The sequence below is a fragment of the Xyrauchen texanus genome, chromosome 10, assembly GCF_025860055.1.
Source record: "Xyrauchen texanus isolate HMW12.3.18 chromosome 10, RBS_HiC_50CHRs, whole genome shotgun sequence".
Classification (NCBI taxonomy): domain Eukaryota; kingdom Metazoa; phylum Chordata; class Actinopteri; order Cypriniformes; family Catostomidae; genus Xyrauchen; species Xyrauchen texanus.
In genome coordinates this window covers 12,726,469-12,750,012 of record NC_068285.1, presented here as the reverse complement: position 1 = coordinate 12,750,012, position 23,544 = coordinate 12,726,469, and the positions used below count along the sequence as shown (strand labels likewise).

General features: G+C 37.5%; 1 protein-coding gene across 1 annotated transcript; it reads right to left on the bottom strand.

Annotated features, from left to right (window-relative positions):
- Positions 1 to 366: 366 nt before the first annotated feature.
- ppp1r1b (protein phosphatase 1, regulatory (inhibitor) subunit 1B) lies at positions 367 to 23,164 on the bottom strand. Its single transcript, XM_052136609.1, has 5 exons — positions 22,773 to 23,164; positions 10,038 to 10,121; positions 8,307 to 8,382; positions 5,089 to 5,220; positions 367 to 3,322 (listed from the first exon to the last, which is right to left on the bottom strand). The coding sequence occupies exons 1-5, from the start codon at positions 22,884 to 22,886 to the stop codon at positions 3,177 to 3,179; spliced, it is 552 nt and encodes a 183-aa protein (XP_051992569.1). The 5' UTR covers positions 22,887 to 23,164; the 3' UTR covers positions 367 to 3,176.
- Positions 23,165 to 23,544: the final 380 nt, after the last annotated feature.

Here is a 23,544-nt window from a genome sequence, read left to right as displayed (position 1 = left end):
TATGTCACCATAAAAGAAAGATATATTGTGTGAAGTAGGTCACAGTTCGTGTGCATGCTGCCCCAGCCCCATCTATCTGTTGAACACAATGGCAATGTCGAATGGGGAAGTTTCTGTATTGTGGATTCTCCTAGTGGTGTAATGGTTCAAGCAAATGTATGTCAATGTAGAATCTGGGACATTTTAAGAGTTTTCCCACTAAATATTGACCACCGAATGTGGGAATCAATGCAAGACCATTTTTCTTCCAAAATTGCCACGTCTACCAAGGTGATACTGTACTCCATGACTATAGAGCACAATTGCATGCACATAATTAGAACACCTTTTCTGGTGGAAATACTGAATATGCTCAATCTTGCCATTTATTGGATTTTTATTAGTTCTGCCATGAGTTGATCAATTCGGTACATGCAACGGCACACAATAAATAGTCAATTGTAACTCGTGAGACACTTAACATGCTTCCACCCATATTGCTTTATGTACATTTTGTATGAACGTATCTGACCTTGGTCTCTTCAAAAATGCATTTATTTGATAGCTTGATATACAGACACCTGTCTTACTCTGATTGCTAGAAACCAGAATATTGGCTTAATCAGATATTGGCTGAATCATGTTAATTGGGTTAATGTGTTTACATGATGAAGACATCTGAAAACAACCAAACTTTTGCTGCATAGCTAAACAATCTTTTCACTTAGAGGTATAAAAATCATACTTTATTCCCAAATGTAAAGTGACAAACAACACTGCATCATAGCACTTCAAACAGACGTTCAAACAGTGTCATATTTTGTCCAAATAGTAGGCCTAAAACTTGCAGACCAGGCAATAATGAAGAGTTAGCCTATTTATTAGAAGCTTAATAGTCATACAAGGAAAATATATATATATATATATATATACACACACACACAGTATTAGTTTGTCACATTTTATAGTCACCATTTTTCATCCAATGTACAATTGCTCTTGAAGTTGGGCATTTACAAGAAATTCCTGACACATTACTTTTGCATACTCTTAAAGGGATAGTTCACCCAAATATGAAATTCCCTCATCACTTACTCACCCTCATCCCATCCCAGATATGCATGACTTTCATTCTTCTGCAGCACACAAATGACGATTTTTAGAAGAATATTTCAGCTCTGTAGGTCCATACAATGCAATTGAATGACAAAAACTAGCTCCAAAATCACATCAAGGAAACATAAAAGTAATCCATTGGACCCCAGTGTTTTAATCCACATTTTCAGAAGCAATACGAGAAGTGTGAGTGCAAAACAGGTTGATATTGAAGTCCATATTACTATGAATCTCCACTTTCGCTTTTGTTTTTGCAGATTCACATTCACCTATTGGGCAGGGAGGACAATTTCTAGTTAAAAAGGGCTCAAATGTTGATCAGTTTCTCACCCACACCCAGGGCTGGACTTGGAAGATAAATCAGCCCGGGATTTTACATGGCAACTGGCACAACACTTGTTGAGCGCCCTTTTCTGTATATCGCGGCGCTGTTTGTTGTCCGTTATGCATTTTAGCTTATCGCGGCCCATTCGGCACGTTTCGCTGCCGACACACCGGCCCGCTCGGTTCTCCCGATGGCCAGTCCGCCCATGATCGGGCCCAAAGTGAGTCAGCCCACTGGGAAAATGTCCGGTATGCCAGATTACCAGTCCAGCCCTGCCCACACCTATCATATCATTTCAGATGATGTTGGTTTCAACAACAGATAACTTTTTTTGCTGCCTTTATGTGATTTTTGGAACTTGAAAGTTCTGGCCACAATTCACTTGCATTGTGAGAACCAACAGAGCTGTGAGTTTCTTCTGAGACATTGAATTTGTGTTCAGCAGATGTTGAAATGTTATTTTTGTGTGAACTACTCCTTTATCATTTAATTTCCCCATCTTCCATTCCCAAAAATATAAAAAGGATGGACTTCTTTAAAACTTCAGAGCAAATACATTTATTGGTATCAGAGTCTTTATCAGAATCACACCCTAAATAATTTCCATATATCTGATGGATGCATTTACTTACACTAGACTTTGAGATAAAGTACCATGTATGTCAATGGGGTTTAAATGCTTGTATGCACATACAAATGCAATTTCAATAAAATCACCTTTTTTTCCTTCTTAAAAAAAGCAATACGTGGTTGTTGTAAATCCTTGAACTTTTAATATGTTTGTTGATCATTTTAAACTATTAGTAATGTTTATAACTGGAGTTTGCTATGCACATATAAACTACGAGTAATTAGTTAAAGGTAATATTAATGCAACTTTCCTTTATGATCTTCCTTTTTCACATGAGCACACAGAGTCACCGAGTCTGGAATTTCACTATCTGTAACTGAATTGTAAAAACTGATTTACTGTTTGTGATTAAAACTGGAAAACAACATTGCATACATGATATATTTGTAAGAAAGAGCCCTAAATATACTGCCATTTGAAATGGCGTCCGTGATTACAGCAGCGGTCCAGATGATATTAGTGGTTTAATAGCAAACAATGCTAAACAATACCATTAATGTCCCTAAATCATTAGTCAGTCCATCCCATGTGTACCAGTTAGCCATTATTGTTCTTACCAAGTGATTTAATTAAGATTAAAAGGACTCAATACAACATTTCTCTGTACACTAGATGGCAGTGTAGGCCCATAGAAATGCAAACACACACATAGCACAAGCACACACACATATGATGTGTACAGAATAGCATACAACCATACTACTCTATACTGTAAAAATAGTGAAAGTTGTAGTATGCAATTTTGAACAATTTCACACAACCGGCACATACAGGGAATGAGGGATAACACTCGCTTTGATATGAACACTGACACGTCTCTTATTCTCCTGGAGTGGGAAAACCTTACATACAGCACTGCGCACAGAATTAAACATTTGCACTTTGCTTGTGTTTATGAATGATATTAAAATACATGACATGTGATACTGTAGGTTTTATTTATATATATATATGTCTATTTCATGGCAATGTCAGGGTGTACAAATCTTTCAGTTATTTGACCGCTCCAAAATTCCAGTTTTTCCAGTCTTTTTCTCTCTCCGAAAACAAACCTCTGATAACCAAATCAACAATCAATAATTCAGACATCCAAACAAGGTTCTGCATCACTAACATCTTGCATCCTCAGTCCACCTTTCTGCACTCCTCCTCGGCCATGTCGTCCGTTTCTTCCTCTATCTCCTCCTCTTCCTCTTCATCTGTCAGTTCTGTGGCTCTTGCATTTCGGATTCCCGATTGGTTATCCGCCAGGCCTGTTTGCTCCTGTGAATCTTAAAGGGGAGTTTTTCTTTAATGAATGCAATCAAGCAAATGAAATCATAAAATAACTGATCCTGTAGGAAAGCAGAGTAAATGTTATCACGTTTGTTGCCCTTTGACCTTCTAATCTGGATGTTGAGGAACATTTTAGCACTCAATTGAGAATGTTGAAAGAGCAACAATAAAAACTACGGAAAGAGTTATTATTATGTATTTTAATGACACCAAAATATAAGAACAGAATACAACGCACCAAGGTTTGCGTATAATACTAAGATGGAACGAAATATTTCGCTTTCTTAAAAAAAACGTGTAAATCCAAGCTAAAAGTTAATGGACAAAGTGCAGAAATCAGCATCAGAAATCATTTTTTAACCTTCTGAGGGCTAAAACAGAGCATGCCATCCATTTAAACCATTTAGTTAATATCAAAAAGACATTTAGCCATATCTAATATTATTATGAAGGCAAAATAAGTTCATTATGGGGCATTTTTGACCCCTACATTTTAAATGTCTGGGGCATTTTTATGACTTTCGGAAGCTTGTCAAAGCACCCATAATTTTCTGCTATTTAAATTCAGTTCACTTGTCCTCAGAAAATAACAGCCTGTACTCTGAGATCACATATGTGTGGAATGCTGAAAAAGAAGTCACTAACATGTAAAGACAAGCACCTAAAACCCAATAACCCAAAGTCCACCTTCTCCATAAAAACGTGCTTATCAGTGTCTCAACGTATAGAGTTTATAAAGTGTCTGAGGGTCATTCTCAGAAAATGGTGCCATTATTTGATTGACTTCCGTTTAGTGTAAAATGAATAAATAAAACATGGATTTATTTTTTGAATGTTTGTGTTTAATTGGAAACTCAGCCAATTATAATTTACTCTAAAATTCCACCTAAATTTTGAGCCTGGTCTCAAGAATATGACACGACTGGGCCGACATTTTTGCAAAATGACATTACGTGGGTTCTTACACGTAACAGCTGTTCCGAGGTGAAATATCCACTGTGTGGCACCGCTGGCATAGCCACGGGTGAGCCTGGGTGGGCCGGTGCACCGGTTCACCGTCTCATCCCACTTTTCCACTAAAAGCCAAACCACTAACGCCAGAGGCTGTTGGGTTGGATAAAGTCATCATCAAAGCTTTCAAAACAACAGCAGCTCAAGTAACAAAACTACTGTAGATCGTTCTCATTATAACAAAGCTATTTACACACCGGATGGCGATGGTGTGTTCAATTGATGGGCATCCCCTATCTACAGCAGCTCCAAACACTTTATTTTCCTGGTACACTTTCGGCTCACGTGTCGACTCGTAAGCCATTCAGGACAGTATCCCAGTCCTTTTCGTCGCAAGTGCAATGCTCAGTTGAGCTACCGTGCAATGTTGTGCTAGAAAAAGCTTGTAAATGTAGTTGGTTCTATTGAGACTGATAATCTGCCCATTTACTCGTGGTTTGTGTGAGAGTAGAAGTGCCTCTAGTGTTCATCTCAGCAGCCGTGATACGCACAATGAGCCACTTAAAATCATTTTGCAAAAATGTAGGTATTTCTATGCACTTTCTGTTCAACACCCCCCTTTGATGGACCCCCAATGTCTATGCTAGTTTCGTCCCCCGTACAGAGGTTTGAGCCTAGATTAGGCAAACATGATCTATTGAAAAGTTTAGCATGACCCTTTCAAATACAAAATAATGAAATAAAAAACAACACTTTCTGATAATGATGATGTCCGAAGTAGTTCTCTTGTTTCTCATATCATTTAGATTACCAGGTGTGTGGGATGAGGATAGCTCCTCCTCCTCCTCCTCCTCCTCTCTCAGAATAGGCTCCTCCCCTTCTTCCTCTACATGAGGATACACACCTAATTTCTGCATCTGAGCTTCAGCCATCTGCTGAACGGCTAGAAACACGACCACACACATGGCACATACACACAAAACAGGGATCACCAAAGCACAAGGGAAACAAAAGACAGGAACATACAGAGACACAGACAGGTAAAGAGGGGAAGGGCTTGTTTACTTAAAAAAAAAAAAAAGAGACTTTGCACTGTGCCGACCAGTATGGGTTTGGTGCTAAAATGGCAGGACATGGACAGACAGGGATATCCCACCTGTGAATCTGCAAGACAATTCACAAAATAGACAACACACACATCCAGAGACCAAAGCTGTCGAACTCACAGTAATGCATGGCAGATTTAATAATCCACGGGGCGTGGCTCAGTTGGTAGAGCGGGTCGGCCACTAATCGCAGGATTGGTGGTTCGAATCCCGGCCCACATGACTCACTAGGCAAGACACTGAACCCCAAGGCTCTGCCGCCATTGGTGTGTGAATGTGTGTGTGAATGAGTCACAGTGTAAAGCGCTTTGAATACCGCTAAGGTTAAAAAGGCGCTATATAAGTGCAGACCATTTACCATTCTTGAGATAAGGTACAAAATCTTATCTTAGTTTTTCTTTAGTACAAAATTAATTTGAAGTGGATATATTTTTAGACAAAGATCCCAGCGAACCATGTAAGGGAACATGTTTTTATAAAAATGCTTTTTTTGAAAATGGACATTTATTCAATTCATAACTTACTCATCTCTCAACGTATCCTACTGTTATCTGTGTCAACTCTGTCAGACACACTATTTTAATTTGATCCATCCAAAGAGAGTATAAAGTCTTTAATTATCTAATAATACTGTTTAGTAAAGGAGTTAAGTGATAAAATACATTATATATAAAAAATAAAAATTTCTGTTTTCACACTATTCTGAAAATTTTTGACAAAACTGAATATTTTTCCATCACAACCATGTGTTGTAAACTCGAGCCATTTGTTTGTTTTTTTCCCCCGGTTAAAGCTGCCTCTATGACCTAAACTCAAATGATCACAATAGGATGACAGTGTTGACATGTTCAAGCCAAGAAAAAAAATAAATAAATAAATAAAAAATTACCAGACCACGTGTCCTACTGTTGCATCCACCATCAGCAGGAAGTGGGAAAGGAGTACCCAGATTTATTCCTGATTTATTCAGGATTATAATACAAATCTGACCGAGATGCAAAGTGAGGACAACTTTGATAGACAGTTTTATATGAAAAATATCAATTAAATATTACTTGATGTATTGTTTGTTATCTTAAAGATATCAAACCTTTCATTTAATATTTACCTTTATGAATTGATTGCATTTTTAAACACATTGTTTGGCAGTTTAACATTGTGACCTCTTGCTGAAGACGGGTTACGTTACATGTGCTTCCCATTATTGAGCATGCATTAAAATATATGATATAATATTTAAAAAAACATGAGTATTACATTCCCTGATTATACACATTTCCTTTGAATTAAACCTTTTTCTGTATTTTATGAAATTCTTGATTTTTATTCATTTACATAAAGAGGACTTTTGTATGTAGGACATGTTTTGTCCTTTATCTCAAGAATCAGTGAATCATTTAATCAGCAACTCATTTTGTGTACCGTCTTTATATTTTAGGGTCCCAGAGACCCCAATGACGAAATAAATTTCACTTCACCACAATTCTTGCAGTCTTTTGATGTTAAACAAGCTGCGTGGGCATCTCCAGTAACCCAAAAGTATTTGGACATGCGCGAACCTTGAAAATGTCTGGATTGCGACGCATTAGAAACAAAATATCAAAGTAAGCCGCCAATGCAAACAAATGATGCTAGAGCTTTTCTCAGAACTAACTTCACGTCACGATGTTGATCACCGCAAAAAATCACCTTTTCTTTAAAAAAGCAAAAATCTGGGTTTCAGTGAGGCACTTGGAATCAAAGTGAATGGGGGGGTCAATCCATAAACATTAAAATACTCACTTTTTCAAAAGTTTAGCCACAAGACGTAAACAATATTCATGTTAATGTGATTTTAGTGTGATAAAATCACTTATTAACCTTTTCTGTGTAAAGTTAAATCCAATGTTACAACTTCGTTGCCATGACGTCAGAACGCTGTGAAAAACATCTAAAACATCCGTAACAATTATGATATAAACACATATAAAAAAAAAATGCACAAGAATTATTGTAAGTGCTTTTTATAAAATGCTAACCTTCACATTTCTGCCTTTAAAGCCTCCAAACATTGGCCCATTCACAAGCGATTTGTGCATTTAAAAAAAGAAAACATTATGCCACAAATGCTGCTGATTGAGCTGAACTTGTCTTGAACCCAAAATATTCCTTTAACTATGGACACCATCCAATACGATTTGACAACCAGAAAGTGTTAACGTGTTTCAACACGTTTGTCTAATTGTTTAAAGACACTATAGACCCAACAAACATCATTTTCGCTTGAAAAGTATGCCTGTGCCATCTTTCTTGGAAATGAATGCCACTTGGTTTGATATTTTGTTATCTGATGCAACAACACTAAAACTTTTTTTTAAGTATTCAAACTATTTTTGGGGCCACATATGTATGCGGTGCATTTGTACATATGCAACCACATGCATGTACTGTATGTCTCTAAGGATCTCGGCGTGTGTTGATGGAGTCAAAAACAGCAGCACACGCATGCTGGCATAATCTAGTAATCTAGATTGTCCTCATTGGGTCACAATCTTTAGTGCCCTGGTCTGATGGTGAATATTTCTGATGGTCGTCTGTCCTCTAAAACAAAAAGCAGAGAGAGAGAGAGAGTGAGAGAGAGAGAGTGTGTGTGCAGCTGTATGCTATCTGCTGTAATCCAGGATGATCCAGAGCAGCACAGACTCACACCCATCACAGCTGTCACCATCTCTAATCTTACACACACACACACACACACACACACACACACACACACACACACACACACACACACACACACACACACACTAAAATGGAATAAACAGATTTGGGACCCATGCAGGACGGCACAGTACATCAAAGTCTTCTGAAACAATATTTATCAAAGGAATATTCACGGTACAACAAGCATAAATCACATATCGTTGCCATCGTAGACACTTACCTTTTAATGATGGTGGTTGGTAGATATTTGGGTTGATTCGTTTTGGTTTGAGGACACCATTTTCCCCTACAACCCACTGAAAATCATTTATGCATAAGTAAATGACACTATTAACGCATATCAACTTGCAATAAACATGCATCTTCAGAATATGTGCCTTACAAAGCCAAAACGCAGTAGCTATATGCCAACACTGACACTTTTTTTAGTGCATAGTTAAAAGAATATTCTGGGTTCAATACAAGATAAGATCAATTGACGGCATTAGTGGCATAATATCGATTACAACAAAAATGTATTTTGACTCGTTCCGCCTTTTCTTAAAAACAATCGAGGTTACAGTGAATCACTTACAATGGACGTGAAATTGGACAATTTTTGGAGGGTCTAAAGGCCGAAATTTGAAGCTTGTAATTTCATAAAAGCACTTAGATTCATTATTCTGTTAAAACTCATGAATTATTTGAGCTGTTTAAATAGTTTTTTTTGTTGTTGTAATTTTAGGGTTTGCTGACAGTACATCGTCATGGCAACGAATTTGTTAAATTGGCTATAACTTTACATAGAAAAGGTTAGTAAGTGATTTTGATCACACTAACATCATGTTTACAGGTCTTGTGGTTATACTTTTAAGTTTTTTTAGAAGTGGTTATTTTAACAAAAAATTTGCCCTCATTCACTTCCATTGTAAGTGTGACACTGGAACCCAGATTTAGCTTTTTTAAAGGAGGGGCAAGTCAAAATTAGATTGTGGTAACCAATATTATGCCACAAATGCTGTCAATTTCTTTAAATATCTGTTCAACATGACACTGAAAATCGCCATGTTGCTACAGAATGTTCTTGTCTCCCAAAATTCACCCCATTATTGCAGAAACATGGTTCAGGAAATAAATCGCGTTCACATCATCAACAATGGATGCTATGCTGAGGTTATATTTTCCCTGTAAAATAACATTATTACTCCACTGACGGCAAGGTTTAGGCTTGGATTAGGGTTTATATAAGATGCATTCCTGTGGATTGCATTACGTAATTTACAACTAAAAACACAACTTGCTTTTGGCGCCACACTGTGGACATTTCACCGGGAAACTGAAGCTCGCACTTCCATCTTCGGCCACTGGGGGCTGCGATTAAAATTGTGGTAAACGCTTACCAATTTCAGTAGCACTTTTGACCTATTAATGCCAAATTCACAGTGAGATCAGTCATAAGAGACCAGATCTTGACAAACGTTTCTGCGTTTCAACCTTTGCGTGGCAACACATAAATAACAATGTATATTACATACATGATGTGTATAAATATTATTTAATATTTACATTTATACATTCGGAAGACACTTTTATCCAAAGCGACTTACAGTGCATTTAGTGTATATTACGTCTTTGTGTTTTCCCTGGGAGTTGAACCCATGATACTGGCGTTGATAGTGCCATTCTCTACCAGTTGAGCCACAGGAACAGAAGTACAATTTTCAAACCTAGTTTCTTAGTCCAGAGCCACACATTACATTATATATGGAATAATATTTTGACTATATTTGTACATTATCCAAATAGTATTTCCAAAAACATTCCCTAGTATTACCACGGCAATCATATGGTATTATATACCATGTACCCTAGAAATACCACGATTTGGAGTGCCTTAACGATAACGTTATATTCAGTTTGTTCTATTTCTGAATGCAGTTTAACCTCCAGAACTGAGGATGCGCTGAGGTACCTGATGGGTGGAGTTATCATCCTCAGGAGATGTTTGATCTGCTACTCTGAACAGCGTGGCAGGTGTGGGTCTTCGCCGTCGAATCTGAAAAACAAGAACCACGGAAACCATCATTACATTTACATTTATGCATTTGGCAGACTCTTTTATCCAAAGTGACTTACAGTGCACTTATTACAGGGACAATCCACCCGGAGCAACCTGGAGTTAAGTGCCTTACTCAAGGACACAATGGTGGTGGCTGTGGGGATCGAACCAGCAACCTTCTGATTAACAGTTATGTGCTTTAGCCCACTATGCCACCACCCCTCCATACACCCACCACCCAATTACAAAAATATAATATATAGGCCCCACCGTCCTGAATCCACATGATTTGACGTATCATTCACGTTGTAGCTCAAAATGTGCAGGATGAGATATATATGCTGAATTTTAAACCTAAGGGTTTAAAGTTTGAGATCTCAACGTTTGTGCAGCTGCAGCAGTGATGGTTGCAAAAACAAAGCAGGAGTTACCCCTTATCTTACCTAACTTTCAACAAAACAATCTGGATGTTCTTTCAAACAAACTGTAACAGAGTTCACAGCATTTCTTTTTTCTTTTTAAGAACAAAGTGTTCCATTTGAAAGTCGAATCCTCCTCCACAGTGTGAAGTACGTGATGAAGGAACCATATTCGGACTTAAAATGGATTTGTTTAGTACAGGTGTGGCACTGTAAGAATATAATAATGACTGTAAAATGGCATTTGTGTTGTTAGTTACATTTGACTGACTTTATATACTCTTCTTTTGACATTCAGAGCACATTTTCAAGGGAAGTCAAGTCAAGTGGATTTTATTGTCATTTCAACCATATGCAGCTAGTACAGTACACAGTGAACTGAAACAACATTCCTCCAGGACCATAGTGCTACATAAAAACAACATGAAACTAACACAGAACTAAAAGATCTACACATTTCTACATAAAGTGCATGTGCAAACATGTGCAAACAGTACAAGACGGTGCAATAACTGATGAAACTGGACAATAGGCACAGTGCAACGCCGACCAGTACACAGTTCTAGTGTGAAAGTGTCAGATAAAACAGGTAACGCAAAAAGATATTACAATATAATAGAAAATGCTGTGAATGTAAACATAACATGCTATGACATAGTATTCAGCAGATAAGCTTACACTATATATGGACATAGCAGTTATTGGGGTAGCAGTCAGGTAGAAGTGACAATAAATTAAGTATGATATTTTATGAATACAGTAGCAGCAAAATTCGGGTAAATACAGAAATGTGCAAAATTGCAAAGGGAGTCGGATGGTGTTCAGTTGAGAGTGTGTGTTGTCATCCCAGTCTCTGAGTGTTGAGGAGTCTGATGGCTTGGGGGAACAAACTGTTACACAGTCTAGCCATGAGGGCCGAATGCTTCATGCTTTTGAATGCTATTGCCAGATGGCAGGAGGGTGAAGAGTTTGTGTGAGGGGTGCGTGGGCTCATCCACAATGCTGGTGGCTTTGCAGATGCAGCGTGTTATGTAAATGTCAATGATGGAGGGAAGAGAGACCCCGATGATCTCAGCTGTCCTCACTATCCTCTGCAGGGTCTTGCGATCCGAAACGGTGCAATTTCCAAACCAGGCAGTGATGCAGCTGCTCAGGATGCTCTCAATAGTCCCTCTGTAATATGTGGTGAGGATGGGGGGTGGGAGATGAGCTTTTCTCAGCCTTCGCAGAAAGTAGACACGCTGCTGGGCTTTCTTGGTTATGGAGCTGGTTTTGAGGTACCAGGTGAGGTTCTCCACCAGGTGAACAAGGAATTTGGTGCTCTTGATGGTCTCCACAGAGGAGCCGTCGATGTTCAGTGGAGAGTGGTCTCTCCGTGATCTCCTGAAGTCAACAAACATCTCTTTTGTTTTGTCCCTTTTGGAGCCATTCCGGCAGAAATACAGATTTCTTCCATATTTTTTCTCAGAATTGGGTGAAGACTAAATAAAGGACAGTTACATATTCTATAACATTCACACTTTGTCTTTCTCCTTGCATATAATTACCACCAACATAAATGGTTTTGTTCCACCTCCTACAGGAAAACGAGTTGTGCAATCAGCAAACTTTTCCATCTTCAGACTTTTGTGCATTAGCATTTGACCTATTTGGCAAACAGTATGTCAGTAATAGACTCTCAAAGCAACTTGATTGCATGTATTCCTGGTTTCCTTAATATTCCATCTTTAAATTGTAAATCCTATCATCCATGCAGCTACGGTGCTTATAGTACTGTCTGTCTATCTATCTATCCATCTATCATCTAGCTACTCAGCAAGCCAGGTAGAAAATGATTACACTATCTTGCTATCGTCCTACAGTATCTATAATCTACAGTATCTATCACACATCTGTAAAAAAAGATTGTACTATCTATCTAGCTATTGTACTATCATACTATATATCTAACATACTATCGTACAGCTAGTTAGCTAGCAAATCAATTGAACTCTCTATCGTACTATCCTATAGCTTGTTAGCTAGCCAGATAGAGAATGATTGCTCCATCTTGCGATTGTCCTATCATACAATCTATCTATCTACACTCATCTGTCTGTCTGTCTATCTGTCCGTCTGTCTGTCCATCAAAGGACTGTTCTATCATACAATCTATCTATCTATACTCATCTGTCTGTCCGTCTGTCTGTCCATCAAAGGACTGTTCTATCATACAATCTATCTATCTATACTCATCTGTCTGTCCGTCTGTCTGTCCATCAAAGGACTGTTCTATCATACAATCTATCTATCTATACTCATCTGTCTGTCCGTCTGTCTGTCCATCAAAGGACTGTTCTATCATACAATCTATCTATCTATACTCATCTGTCTGTCCGTCTGTCTCTCCATCAAAGGACTGTTCTATCATACAATCTATCTATCTATACTCATCTGTCTGTCCGTCTGTCTGTCCATCAAAGGACTGTTCTATAATATAGTTAGCTAGCATGCTAGTCAGGCATAACATTTACATTTACATTTATGCATTTGGCAGACGCTTTTATCCAAAGTGACTTACAGTGCACTTATTACAGGGACAATCCCCCCGGAGCAACCTGGAGTTAAGTGCCTTGCTCAAGGACACAATGGTGGTGGCTGTGGGGATCGAACCAGCAACCTTCTGATTACCAGATTATGTGCTTAGACCCCTACACCACCACCACTCCACCACCACACAGACTATGTTAACAATTCATTTGCATTATTCTTTGAACTTAAAAAAAATGATAATAACAAATCATGATCTTTTGTCTATCAATTGATGTTTTGTCTAAACAAACAGCTGTTCTGGGGCAGATACAGGTGGCACCATTCAGTCATGAAACAGCATTCGCAACCCATTTTACTTCCATAGTGTGGTGATTTGAGTAAATATGATATTCAACAGGAATGAGTAATGGCCTTCTTTCTAAATCTATAGTTATTTGCTAAAAGTGTTGTAACTTTAATGACAATAACTGGCATTAAATTACTGCATTAACTACAGCCAAGAGTTTGGAAAGCCTGCATTACATACAGTATAACGGATGCCTAAAACAGCTATGGCTATTGATAAACATGAACGAATAGCCCACATGGCCCAAGTAATGTCAAAAGTCATTTTAGTGGCATGTAAAGAGATTATAGAGACAAATATTCTTCTTTTGAATAACGTGCACAGCTGAATCATTGAATGGGACCAGTAATGTTAACTACAAAGTAAATACGGTCAATTCTGAATTCATATCGTCTTTAAACTTTCAAAATACAATAATCTAAATGCATTTGTGCTCTTTGTGCTACTGAATGATATCATGCCTAAGCATATGGACACAAGTCTCTCAAATGAAATCCTCAAAGCCAAGAAAGCACCCTAAAATAGCCAAGACAGAACATTACTATCCAGGTGATAACCATATGTTAGCTAACATAAAAGCACCAAAAAGTCCCTCTTCCTATTTTAGGTTGTCTCTCTCTACAAGAGGAACTGGAACATTACATGTGTTAATTAAAACAGTTGATGATGGGACATCAACCACATTGTCAACGCAACCAGATGCTGGATGTTACAATTTGAGTCACTCTCATTTTTAGATTCTGTTGAATAATTTCTGGAGTACATAAAACACAATCAGGTCTTAGTTTTTTTTTTATGCATTCTAAAAACATTTATGGTTTATGTAGATATTTCAAGGGGATAGCTCATCCAAAAATAAACCTCTCTCTCAGCATCAACCCCTCCTTAATGATGCTCTTCCTCAGTCACCGTTCACTTTAATTACTCCCATAAACTGTCTTGTTTTCAAATTAAGACATAAACAGCCTCTCAACCTTCAAGTTCCACTTTACACCTTCAGTAATATGCAGTCTAAATCAGCACTGTATTCAGCATTTCTACCACACTGAATCAGACAGCGTGTGTCCCTGCGGATCAACTGGTGGTCCCTGTTCATTTCGGTTTACACACAAACATGCACTACACCAAAGTTCACCTTGTGACGTCAATGAATGAGTCTTTGTGCATGTAGATATGAAACTGACTAAAAGGCATGCAACTTATCCTAACAGTGTTTTTCAGTTTATTGTCTCCCACAATGGCACACTTCTAGAATACGTCAGCCGATTTTAAAGGGGTCATATTTTCCTTGCTCTTTTGATATTTATGAGGTCAGTGTACTATAAAAACATACTGTAGGTTTCAGAACTGAAAACCTCCTCAACAGAAAAACAGCATTTATTTAAACATGGCTGTTGAAATGAGCCGTTTGGAATGTGGAACTTGTGACATCACAAGGACCAAATACATCAGCATATGACTGCCTCTTCAGCAAGACATCAACTCCTATTTTTCATCATTGCACCCACTGGTGCTCAGTCACACAGGTTAACGGTCGAGAGGTGGGCCTGTCATGGGAGGTTCATCCAAAGGGGACTTACACAGGACAGTTTCACATGCCTATCTGGATTTAAATGTTTTTCTACATAAACATGCACTAGACGAATGGCTTTGATCATTATCATTCATCTCACGCAACTTTTAAAAGGAGACCTCCATTCGGTTTCATTCAGATGCAAATTTTCTTGCAGTTTTGAAGGCATCCTGGACTGTTTTTGCACCATCTATACTATTTGTAATTGTTGGTCTTCAGAAAACATGCACTATATGGACGTCTTTGACCATTGTGATGCATTTCTGGCAATGTGCGCCATGCTTTAAGAGCGCATCTTTTAAAAACACGCCCCATTCTGCTGCTGCCACATGCTGTTCTGTGTGTAAACAAACACAGAAGATGTGAGATGGGAAGACCAGCATCTCTGCTTTGGCCTGATGAAGCACCCAGTACTACCGGGGATTGTAGTAGGTTTGCTACAATTTAGTTTTACAATGATGTGGAGCTTGTTTATTTTCTTATGATTGAGGTTCAAATATGGCTGTATTGGAGGGGCTGTATGATGTTAGCCAATCAAAAACAGTGGGCATTTAGATTGAAGTCGTAAAGGGCCAGAGAGCTTAAAACAAAGTGTTTCAGACACAGGGTCAGAGCAGGGTGGAAAATAATTATATATTACTAAATTATGACTGTTTTGGTGCAAAGAAACTTTACTAACATTATAAGTGGAAGTCAGTGAAGATAATATATATATGTACCAATGATGTTTGCAAATGTACAGCCAGATTGCATGAACATAGCAGATATTCTGCTCCACCAGCCTCACTAAAATAGAATTGCCAAAATAATGACTGTTTTCAAACAGGTTTCTCAAATACCCCCTCATGCCATTGGTTGAGCCAGTGTTGCTGTGCTGCTCAAACAATAGGGGCAATGTCCCCCAAAGAACTGTAAAGCCAACTCAAGAATACTATAAAATGGTTCTAGATAAGAAAAGGGATTTTATTGAACATAATGTGCAAAGAACAGTTACTTCTATGTTGACAAGTCTCAATTTGACTACAAAATGAGGCTAGCTGTTACATCTAACTTAAGCTCCTCAAACGAAACCAGATTGGTGCTTCTATATGGAGGACGGCAAGGCCTTGCGTGCCACTTCTTAACTTAAAATATTAAGAGAAATTAAGGTTGTTTCTTCTCCGTCCTACTTTTTATAATTGCTGTCGAACCTTTAACTGCATGCTTCTGTAACAGGGAACGCAAAAGCAGAGAGAGTTCATGAAGGGGAAGGGAAGACAAATTAATGAAGACATCATGCTGTGAACTAGTGACCCGCTTAGATTTTTTATATAATTAAATACTATTCGGTGAAGTTACGTTTATAGAACACAAAACTATAAGGAGTCTGACACAGTGCTGATATCCATACTATGCCCTCTATAAAACAGTTTAACTTTAGATGTCCCAGAAGGGATAAAACACCAAGGGACTTTAATCAGCCTAGATTTGATCAGCCTGAAATTAATCTGTTACGCAAAATAAAAGATACATTTTTTTTTTTTAAATCAATAAAAGGAAAAAACTGAAACCTAGGGTGTAAACGTTAGTATAAAATGACTGTTGTGCCCCAGTTTATGTCAAATATCCCATAGGGACCACCTTTGTTTGTTAAGTGCTGTATTTCAATTTAAGACAAAATATATACATTTAAATATTATGGATATGGTAGCGTCAGCTCAGCCAGTAATTATTGCAAAATTAACCCCAAGATTTCACCCAAATGTTTATTTTTATTTATACCGCTTAGCAGTCATGATACAAAAACACATGCAGCAATTGACCAATCAGAATCAAGTATTCAAGAGTGATATGTTATAAACAGATATACATTTTAAACAACCATATGCTTCACTATAACAAGAAACAGCAATCAGGAAAAATATTCGCTTGAAGAGAAAAGTGCTTTTTATAATAGTGTAGTACTCCTGTCACAATGGGATTTAGTGTAGTCGTACAATTTAGATGACAAAAGCAGCTTAGGGAACTTTCTACACACTTGGAAGAAGATTATTTCTACACGTTTAACAATCCTTTGCTAGGGTCCTTAAATCTACACAATGATTCAAAGAATCTGTTGTAATTCTTTATAGAACATCTGATTATTTAGTTTCTCTTGTAACAACTTTGAAATGTGACGGGATTTGGAATTCTGAGGGAATTTTACTAATGAAACAGAACAAATTCTTTCAGTTCAAACTGATACAACAAACAGGACAAAGACGAGAACGCATTTATCAGTGTTGTGCGCACACTGACTATAAAGTAATTGGTTACTGTAATCATATTGTGCTTTAGTCAGAAAGTATTGTAACACATTACATTTTTAATTCTTGTATTCAGACTACAGTTACTGACTTCCAATTAAGGTAATTACCTTTAAATCACACATATTTCAAAAATATGATTTATGTGTAATACTGTAAAAATATGGTTGTTCCTATGGTTGTACGTTTAAATGTAAATATGTTTAAAACCTGTCTTAAGACGCACTTGTTTACTGTTGCCTTTGCTACTTTAGAAGCAGATCATGATGAGTTGATTTAGTGGTTTTATTTCTCTTTTGAGTTTCTTTATTTTTACGTGTTTACATGTAAATGTTCCTTTTTTTCCTTTTATAAATTACCCTCTAGCTTTTTTTAATAGTACAGCACTTTGGCAAACTCTGTAGTTTTTAAAGTGCTTTATAAATAAATTGGAATTGAATACATAGGCTGAAGTGTGTGGGACAATGTACAAGGTGGAAATGTAGAAAATTGTGTGAAAAGTGAAAGTAAAAGTAATTAGTAATGTGATTACTTTTCCGATTAAGTAATCATCAAAGTAACAGATTGCAATTCTAATGTAGTAATAAGTAATTTGTAGTGGATTACATTTGTTAGTAACTTACACAACACTGTTAATTATAATATGCTTTTGGGAATAGACTGTGGTCTACATGTTCCGGAATTCTATTTGAGAAATCTGGGGAATTTGTATTTGGAATTAGAATGTAACACTATTTCTTGGTTAATCATCAATACTTAAGGATAATAATCATTAAATGCCTAAAACAAGTGATCACCGCAAGCCTTTACTGTTAATGCCTGTGCTTTTGTTGGGTCTGGTTTTCATGACTTTTATATAACAGCATTCTGAGTCCTGAAAAGTATAACATCTTGTTAAAATGAGTGGCTTCCTTAAAGTCAACAAGAAAAGGCATTTGCATTTTCACAAGTGAAACCGGCTATTCAACAGGATAAATATTGAGGAAGGACTTGACTTAATATATCTGTAATTCATTGAGTGGTAAAAAGTGTCCAGAATGGAGTCAGACATGAATTTGTAAAAAGAACGCCTAAACCTATTTTGGCTAATTGTGAACATTTTCCAATAAACTGTGGACATGGTGATGTCAGCGGAAATGGAAAAGTCCTTTCAGAGGATGACCACGTTAGAGCATTTTAATGAAAGATTATGAAGACAAACATTTATTTCCATTGGAATAACTTGCACTGACTAATAATGCATAATAAGACCAAGAATGTGTGCTTGGTAAGTAAACAAGGTACATTTTGATTCCTTCAAACCAGCTCTCTTAAACTAGAGGCCTGCTGTTAAAAAGACTTATCTGGGGTGACCGTGTTTTACCACTTAACATTACCAGCACCCAATGCAACCCATCCATTCAGTCTCACGCACTAATAAACAAAGCACATGCTCTTGAGTTAAGCAACAGCTTCCTGTCAACACAGGAAGAGAGAGACGGAGCGTACAGAGACGTCTAAAACAGCCTGAATCGTGTCTTCACGACACAAATATTGGCCATTCAGAACACTTTCATAAACGTAACATCTACACTAGCGTCAATCGATTAAAGAATGCACATGATATAATGGCAAATTTGTAACAAACAAAGGCATAATTTACATAGTTGACTGAGAATAGCCCCACGAATGAAGCTATAATTCAAAAGTATGACATTACTGTGGCAGACAAGTAAATCATTATAAAACATGGCTTAAGAAGTTAAGATATTGTTTGTTTTATTTCCTTATCATCGAACATAAGCCTATCGCTGGCCTACAATCCACAGCAATCCATTCTGCAAATGAGTTTGCCAATCTGTCCAAGGTTGATTTAGGGGCAATTTGCACAAAACACAAAAGGAATATTCCAATATTCTATACAAGATAAACTCAATCGACAGAGGTTTTGGCATAATGTTGATTACAACAAAAACTTATGAGTCGTCCTTTATCTTTAAAAAAGAAAGCAAAACCCGAGTCAACAGTAAAGCGCTTAGATTCATATTTCTGTTAAAACTTGTGTATTATTCAAGCTGTAAGTCGTTTAAACAGTTTTTTAGGCTGTCTTAGGGTTCACAGCATTACATTGTCATGGTAAAAAAAGTTGCTAATTTCTGTACAACTTCACACAAAAAAGGCGAGTATGTGATTTTATTGCACATATCTTGTGGCTATAATAGAGTTTTTTTTCCCCTCCCCAATTTGGAATGCACAATTCCCAATGTGCTCCAAGTCCTCGTTGTGGCACAGTGACTCAATCCGGGTGGCGGAGGACGAATCTCAGTTGCCTCCGCTTCCGAGACAGTCAATCTGCATCTTATCACGCGACTTGTTGAGCGGGTTACCATGGAGACGTGGCGTGCATGGAGGCTTCACGCTATTCTCCGCGGCATCCACGCACAACACGCCCCACCGAGAGCGAGAACCACATTATAGCGACCATAAGGAGGTTACCCCATGTGACTACCCTCCCTAGCAACCGGGCCAATTCGGTTGCTTAGGAGACCTGGCTGGAGTCACTCAAACTGAGGTTTTTTTTATTATTTACAGATTGGCCCCATTCAGTTCCATTGTAAGTGCCTCATTGTAACCCATATTCTTGTAATTTTGTTTTAAGAATTGACAAGTTGAAATGATTTGTTGTGGTAATCAACATTTACTTGTTTAACTTGTATTGAACCGGGAGTATTCCCTTAATCGCTTATATCAATGTTTGTTGGAAAAAACGCCCCGAAATGAAGAATGCATTTGCATTTATTCATGTAGGGGATGATAAAGGAGAAAAGCATTGAACAGCCATTACAAAAGTGACTTTAGAAGAAGACTGTCTTTTTTAACTCATCTCCTGTGAATGAATTACAGGCCTATCTCTGAAGCAGCACAGCAGAGAACAGCTCTCCGACCCACTTTGTTAAAACTAAAATTACAACAGCAACAGGACGGGGAACTGGCCCGTGCTGACACACACAGACATGCACGTGCACACACAGACATGCACGTGCACACACACACACACACACACACACACACACACACACACACACACACACACACACCTTGCATCTGCACTCTCAGAAGTCCAGCAAAAAGCATTTTTATAGCCTTCAATGCATCTCAATGTACCTTTATTTCAAAATTCATGTGCAACTGTAATGCCAAAATCAATATCGGACTCAGAAACATCTGGGACAAATGTAGCTTCCCTGTTCTAGGAGAACATCAACACGCACATTACCAACACAAGAATGCGCCACAGTTCAGCCACTAATTCAGAGGTAATAAAACCAGGCCCTGGTATCCAGAACATCCAGACCATTAAATCACCCAGGTCAAGTTCACACACTGTTTACCATCTCCAGGATAGATTTATAACTTGTGCACAAACACATTTTGAGCTCGTTCAGTGTGTGTATGGGTGAACCTCAAGAAAACATGCGCAGGTCATATTGTTTTCACCCCAAAACTAAACGTATAAGAAATTAAATTTTGTATGAAGACAAAATAAAGCCAATTTTATGGCCCTTTAAGAGATCTTGTTTTGAGACATTATAACAGCACATTTTTCTAACCATTTTTTGGATTATTTTATTATTCTCATTACCGTAATGTAACATTTCATAAAAAAAAAAAAAATTGGAATTAAAGTTATCATCAATGTTGATTGTCACTGTAGTAAAAATACTGTATAGTAACAGTAAAATACTGATTATTTGTATACTATAAACTGAACAATCTTTTTTTTATTATTATTACGGTAATAGGAATTTAAATAAAAATCATATAAATCGTAATGGTCCTAAAAATAGGATTAATTTGCTTTAAGTAAAATGTATATACTTTCTTTTGATTTTAGAGTGAAATATGAGCCGGACATGTTCTTGACAAGTTCATAGCACTTCTCATTACAGTAAAACTACAGTACAGTAATACAGCAAAATAAGCCTCAATTAAAAGTGGTAAAACAAATAGTTCTACGGTATATGAATACATAACTATTTAAATAATAAATCTTAATTTTTTAGCATTGTAGTAATAAGAATATATATATAAAACGGTAATAAGAACTATCATGAAAATAATGTGACAATGCAAAAATCTTAATTGTTTAATTAGCTTAAAGCTAAATATATTGAGGGGCCTGGGTAGCTCAGCGAATATTGACGCCGATTACCACTCCTGGAGTCGAGAGTTTGAATCCAGGGTGTGCTGAGTCAACCAAATTGGCCCAGTTGCTAGGGAGGGTAGAGTCACATGGGGTAACCTCCTCGCGGTTACGATTAGGGGTTCACACTCTCAATGGGGCGTGTGGTAAGTTGTGCGTGGATCACGGAGGGTAGCATGAGCCTCCACATGCTGCGAGTCTCCGTGGTGTCATGCACAGCGAGCCACGTGATAAGAAGCATGGATTGACGGTCTCATAAGCGGAGGCAACTGAGACTTGCCCTCCGCCACCCGGATTGAGGTGAGTAACCGCGCCACCACGAGGACCTAGTAAGTAGTGGGAATTGGGCATTCCAAATTGGGGAGAAAAGGGGATAAAAATAAATAAATAAAAAGCTAAATATAGTGTTCTTTCTTTTGATTTTAGGATGATATATGAACCACACAAGTTCTTGACATTGTCTTAGCACCTCTCGTTACAGTAAAAATACAGGGCAAGGTCCCATTTTATATTAGGTGTCTTTAGCTGCCATTTTCTAACACTACTGTGTAAATACATGATGTTTGGCAAAATTCTTACAAGATTCACATTTGCTGCTACTGAGATTGAGGTAGTAATACAGTACAATTCAACATCAGTTTCATTATTTTGAAAATCAGAATTGTTTGATGTACGGTAATGTATTTAATGTAATTATAGAAGTATGATATGACCAATATCAATAATGCAATTCCAGCAATAAGAATTGTCATGAAAATAATATTACAAAGAAAAAATCTGAATGGTCCTAAAACAAGTTTAATTTGCTTAAAGCAAAATAGGATATCTTGCTTATTTCTTTTAATTTTAGGGTGAAATATGTCCCAGACATGTTCTTGACACTGACATAGCACCTCTCATTACAGTAGAGTAACAGTAAAATCAGCACAAATTAAGGCTAGTACAACAAATACTAATATGATGTATAAAAACTTAAAATAGTATAATGTTTTTGCATTACAGTAATGCAGAATCCAGATTTTTTGGCATTACGGTAAAGAGAATTTTCATGAAATGCAAACTCACAATGCAACAATGTTAAATGGGTTTTTTTTTTTTACTTCTTTCTCATGAGTTTGGTGTGAAATATGACACAGATATGATCTTGAAAGATTTTGTTAGATTTATTTTTTCATAGCACAGATCGCACAAACTAACACTTTGTATGCACAAGTAAAAGTTATTGTAAACTGATTTTCCTGGTTAAAGTAAGCCAAGCCCTAAAGTCTCAGCACTAACATTCAGTGTGTGCACGAGTAAGAATCTCATACCATTTCAACCTGCCGTGGGTCCAGTTGGGTTGGTTCTGTGGCTGGGACCGCAAACTGGATTTTTCTCCTCTCTTTGGGTTCCACAGGGCCCTCAGACGGACTCGAGGGTTCCATTATTAGCTTTAAATATCCTTTGTATCAATCCAAACCTGTTTCAATATATATCAATAGCCACACACAGACATGTACACATACACACACATGTGGTATTCTCCCAACAGATTACTTCAATGTTGTTAGTTTATCCTCTTTTTCTTATCTTCTTCTCTGTTTTTTTCTCTCTCTCTCTTGTTTCTTAGAAGTGCCGCCGTTCAGTGCTTATTTTTTCACCCTGACCTCCGATTTTTCTAGACCTCCCTTCACTCACTGTGTTTATAGTCAGTGCGGGACATCCTTATATCAGCCTGGGGGAGGAAGAGAGGTGGAGCTCACAGAGAGAGGATGGCACTACTGGCTGTGCTGACGTTGATTTGTAATCAGAAAAAAAAGATAATCTCATGCAGCTGGAAGAGCCTCTTTTGGCCTCTATTTTGTGAATAGGAGATTAATAGAGAGAGAGATATATAGAAATGTAGAGAGTGAGAGAGGGCATTATGTCAGCAACCAATTTCAATGCATTTAGTTTTGGCATATTTGACATTCTTATAGCGGTGTTGGAAATAATCAGTACAGTAAAACCATGCTTAGCAAACAAAAGTAGATATCATCATAGACCATGCATCCTCACAACATAGACATACAGTTATTTCTTTTGTGTATTAGATGCATTTGA

Bases quoted from the DNA above. Each gene is read 5' to 3' on its own strand.
- ppp1r1b (XM_052136609.1), bottom strand. From the start codon at position 22,886: ATGGAACCCTCGAGTCCGTCTGAGGGCCCTGTGGAACCCAAAGAGAGG. The intron at 10,122-22,772 runs GTATGAGATTCT...CTTGTTTTTCAG, and splicing joins ACCCACGGCAGGTTGAAATG to ATTCGACGGCGAAGACCCAC. The intron at 5,221-8,306 runs GTAAGTGTCTAC...TCGTGTTTCTAG, and splicing joins CCAACCACCATCATTAAAAG to CCGTTCAGCAGATGGCTGAA.